Source organism: Centroberyx gerrardi, chromosome 13 (genome assembly GCF_048128805.1).
Source record: "Centroberyx gerrardi isolate f3 chromosome 13, fCenGer3.hap1.cur.20231027, whole genome shotgun sequence".
Lineage (NCBI taxonomy): Eukaryota > Metazoa > Chordata > Actinopteri > Beryciformes > Berycidae > Centroberyx > Centroberyx gerrardi.
The window spans coordinates 31,481,941-31,486,383 of NC_136009.1; the positions used below are offsets into that span (position 1 = coordinate 31,481,941).

Genomic DNA, 4,443 nt, shown 5'->3' on the forward strand with positions numbered 1-4,443 from the left:
CAATGATGCATTTCCATGTAAATCAATACATTTTAATGTCATGCTTCATTTCCTCACACATGAATAACAGCCTTGTGGGAAATTGGTTTGACGTAGTCTATTCAAATGAGGTAATTATTTTGAGGTAGGAAAGTTTGCCGGCCTTCCCACTGGCTAAACTTGAGTTAAGAACTTTGTTGTTATGGCAACGAGTCGGCCTAAGGCGGGAAGTTAATATTGTAGCTAACTACTTCATATAAGATGGCTTTTGGAAAAAGCCTTAAGAAGAGAGCGAGTCTTTAGAGACAGAAACAACCCGTTAGAGATCTACAACTGCGATTTCCTAGAGAAACCATCCTTATGCTTAAATCTGACTTAGAGTCAGATTTAAGTCTAGGTCTATCTTTATGCAACGGCCCCAGCTCACACATTTCCATCAGGCTGTAGGAAGCAGTAACTGTATCTGTGCAGATGAATTATCTGTAATGAAATCTGTTCACATGAAGCGAGACATTATCAGCCTGTGGGGCCCGAGGCGAGTCGCAGCAGACTCACCGGAGCAAAATACCAGGACAGTTTCCAAACCACAAGCTGAAGGTGGAAGGAATCAGTGGCGAAGAGTCACGTGGGCCGCTGGTCTGAGGTTTACTGAAGGTTAACACTTGCTATCATTTCATTCATTTAAAAAAATCCTTCACCGAAACACACAGGTTTCAGTACAGTTGAAGTGACGTATGACGTTTTGGAACAATGACGCAACGAGAGTCGAACCGTCCAACCCGGACTCATAAGTTCATGTCCGACATCTGTCTACGTTGAATTGGTTTGTTCCATGTTTTTCCTTCTCATGTTTTCTTGGAGTTCCTCCTGGTCTCTTCTGAGGCTCTCGGGTCGTTCGGTCGGCCTGTCCCGTCTGCTGTTTTGTTCTGTTTCCATGTGTTTTATTCTGTTGCGGACTGTATTGATACTTTTGTTCTGTGGTTGTTGATCGATCGCTCTCTGCGAACGTGCTTTGAGACCGGCTGAGATGAAGAGCGCAGAGATAAACCGGACCGGAGTCGAGGTGTGGCGGACAGCGAAGAGCTGGGAGGTTTCCTGTGGATTCTCAGTGTCACTTAAATAACTTCCACAGATCCTCAGCAGAGCTGCTGACTGCTCGCCGTGCCGATCCAGTTTCACTGATAATTACTTTACATCCCAACGTGACATTCTGCGTGTCGAGGCAGACTTGGAGAAACCTTTATACGAGCTGATATGAAGCAGAGGGAGGGCACCTTCATCCAGCTCCACAGACTGACTAATATTATCAGTGTTTTAATGGAAACTCCAGCAGCGCTAGACTCCCGCCACCCTGAGTAAAACCTGTGAGCGGTTTCAGACAAACAAAGTGAAAGCAGCAGAGAAATGTCCTAACTTCTGCTTTGACTGTTGACATCCTGCTGCACGTCACTGTGGTTTAACGGACGGCTTGTTTAGCTCGACTCCAGCAGAGATCAGATCAGACGAGACTCCGGCCAGACGCTGACAGTAAGTCTCTGTGTTTGTCAGTCAGGTTCACTCTCAGTCTTAGATTACTGTACGGATGTGACCGTGTTTTTTCAAAAGGTTCTGCATTACGTTTTAATCCAGAATTACAGATCACTCATGCTGTCTTTTGGATTGTAAATAGTTAATGAATATTTAACTCAGTCCGTCTTTTTAACCTGCAGATTAACAACTTGAGACGGTTCATCTCTTCCTCTCAGATGGATTCTACTGCTGAGATGATGACAACTCCGGTACGAAATCCTTCTTTCATCATCCTGTTGATAGATTAGATTACATTATATTTTACTAGATTAGATTAGATTAGATTAGATTTTAGATTAGAAAACATGAAAAATATATAATTTACAACATGTATGTAAGATATATGTACAAGCAGTAGAACACAGTAAATTGAAGTAAATGAATAGGAAATCTGAAAAAATGTGTGCACTGTGAAAAAAAAAATATATATACAGTTTATATATACAAATATATATACAGCATGAAATAAATGGAAAATGCAGAGATCTATGAAATAGATGAGAAAATAGAGAATATGACAAAACATGAATTGACATCATAACCGTGCTGCAGATGAAAGTGAGTTGTCTTCGTGTCGACAGGATTCTTACGGTTACGACGACTCCACGCCGACGGCAGGAGACTATGAGGATTATTTTGACCTGATGTGCGACCGGGCGCCGGTGCGGGCGTTCAGATCGTGGTACGAGCCGCCCCTCTTCTGGACCATCACCCTGGTGGGCGGGCTGGGCAACCTGGCGGTGGTCTGGATCTACCTGCACTTCCGCCAGCGTCTGAAGACCATGACGGACGTGTACCTGCTGAACCTGGCGGTGGCCGACCTGCTCTTCCTGGTCACGCTGCCTTTCTGGGCTTCCGAGGCTTCGCACGGCTGGAGCTTCGGTCCGGGCCTCTGCAAGCTGACCTCTGCGCTCTACAAGGTGAACCTGTTCAGCAGCGTTCTCCTGCTGACCTGCATCAGCGCAGACCGCTACGTGGCCATCGTCCAGACCACCAAGGCCCAGAACTCCAAGAGGGAGCGGCTCCGCTGCAGCAAGCTGGTGTGCGCCGCCGTCTGGCTGCTGGCCGCGCTGCTGGCCGCGCCCGAGTTAATCTTCGCCACCGTCAAGCCGGAGGAGGAGCGAGAGTTCTGCAGGATGGTGTTCTTTGAGAACGCGGGGAACCGCACCAAGATCCTGGTGCTGGCGCTGCAGGTCAGCATGGGCTTCTGCCTGCCCTTCCTCATCATGACCTTCTGCTACAGCGTCATCGTCTGCACTCTGCTCAAAACCCGCAACTTCGAGAAACACAAGGCCATGCGCGTCATCCTGGCGGTGGTGGTGGTGTTTGTCCTCTCTCAGCTGCCGTACAACGGCGTCCTGGTGATGGAGGCCGCCCAGGCGACCAACGTGACCAACGAGCTGCAGTGCGAGGAGAAGAAGCGTTTCGACGTGGCGGGTCAGGTGCTGAAGAGCCTGGCCTACACCCACGCCTGCCTCAACCCCTTCCTCTACGCTTTTGTGGGAGTTCGTTTCCGTAGAGACGTGCTGCGGCTGCTGCGGGCGTACCGCTGCCTGCCCAGAGGGATGCTGGGTAAACCCGGCAAACAGCGAGCCTCGGTGATGTCGGACACCGACACCACGCAGGCTCTGTCTCTGTAGCGGCCAGGAGAGGGGAGGAGCTCGCTGTTTGCGGTTTTACTGAGATGTGGACAGGCGAGTGGAGCGACGCCGCTCTGACATCACTCTGACATCACTCTGACATCATCCTGCTGTGAGGTATTCCAGCTGAATTTCCGCGGTAAACTCACAAACTATGACTCTGGATCATTTTCTAATCAATCCCAGATTAAATGCGTCTTGGATTCTGAGTTGTAAGCTAGTTGTGTAAATAAAGATTTCTGCAGTTAGGACAAAGTGAAACAGCAGGTCATTTCATATTTCTGCAGTTTTGTCACTCCAGCTTCTGTTTCTGTCGCACGTTTCAGCCAAAACTGTTTTTCACTGAAGGTTAAAATGGAGAATACACTGCAAAACAGACAGGGTCAGCTGTTTTCTCTTGTCTCCAGACTCAAGTTTATTTAGGATTAAGTGAAATCATCTCACTGCACTGGCAGATACTTTTACCGCTTTCAACAAGTTGGACTTTGTTTTTTCTCCAGGAGAAAGTAACTTGTTTCAGGACATTTTCTTGGTAAAAGTGAAATTGTCTTGCAGAAAGTTTCTTGTTTCCAGATTTTCTTCAGTTGTTTTCTGATGATTTCTTGACAGAAGTCATATTGCAGCAGATATGGTTGATAGGTCTGGAGACGAGAGAAAACCCCTGGACAGCTCGTCATGTTCTGCAGTGTGTCGTGTCACATCTTCATCATCTTCATCATCTTCATCATCTTCATCATTCTGCAGATCAGTCTGCACTGATGTGAATCTGACAGAAAACATTAAAAATATGTAAAAATCAATGTGGACAGTTTTCTATCGTGAACATGAAGACAGACGGGAAACTCACAATACTGAGTCACACTCATTCTCCTCCTCTTCTTCACCTCCTCCTCTTCTCCACCTCCTTCTCTCCTTTACCTCCTCCTCTCCTCCACCTCCTCCTCTCCTCCACCTCCTCCTCTCCTTCACCTCCCTCTCTCCTTCACCTCCTCCTCTCCTTCACCTCCCTCTCTCCTTCACCTCCTCCTCTCCTTTACCTCCTTCTCTCCTTTACCTCCTCCTCTCCTCCACCTCCTCCTCTCCTCCACCTCCTCCTCTCCTTCACCTCCCTCTCTCCTTTACCTCCTCCTCTCCTTCACCTCCCTCTCTCCTTCACCTCCTCCTCTCCTTCACCTCCTCCTCTCCTCCACCTCCTCCTCTCCTTCACCTCCCTCTCTCCTTCACCTCCTCCTCTCCTTTACCTCCTTCTCTCCTT

General features: G+C 48.0%; 1 protein-coding gene across 3 annotated transcripts; it reads left to right on the forward strand.

Annotated features, from left to right (window-relative positions):
• Nucleotides 1-1,392: 1,392 nt before the first annotated feature.
• On the forward strand, nucleotides 1,393-3,988 carry ccr9a (chemokine (C-C motif) receptor 9a). 3 transcript variants are annotated; one of them, XM_078287677.1, is made up of 3 exons: nucleotides 1,393-1,506; nucleotides 1,689-1,757; nucleotides 2,130-3,988. In XM_078287677.1, exons 2-3 carry the CDS (start codon nucleotides 1,725-1,727, stop codon nucleotides 3,186-3,188), a joined length of 1,092 nt encoding a protein of 363 aa, XP_078143803.1. In that variant the 5' UTR covers nucleotides 1,393-1,506; nucleotides 1,689-1,724; the 3' UTR covers nucleotides 3,189-3,988. The 3 variants fall into 3 exon arrangements, with proteins under 3 accessions (XP_078143803.1, XP_078143802.1, XP_078143801.1); XM_078287676.1 differs by lacking the exon at nucleotides 1,393-1,506 and adding an exon at nucleotides 1,520-1,584; XM_078287675.1 differs by lacking the exon at nucleotides 1,393-1,506 and having other exon boundaries at nucleotides 1,520-1,757.
• The last annotated feature ends 455 nt before the right edge of the window (nucleotides 3,989-4,443 follow it).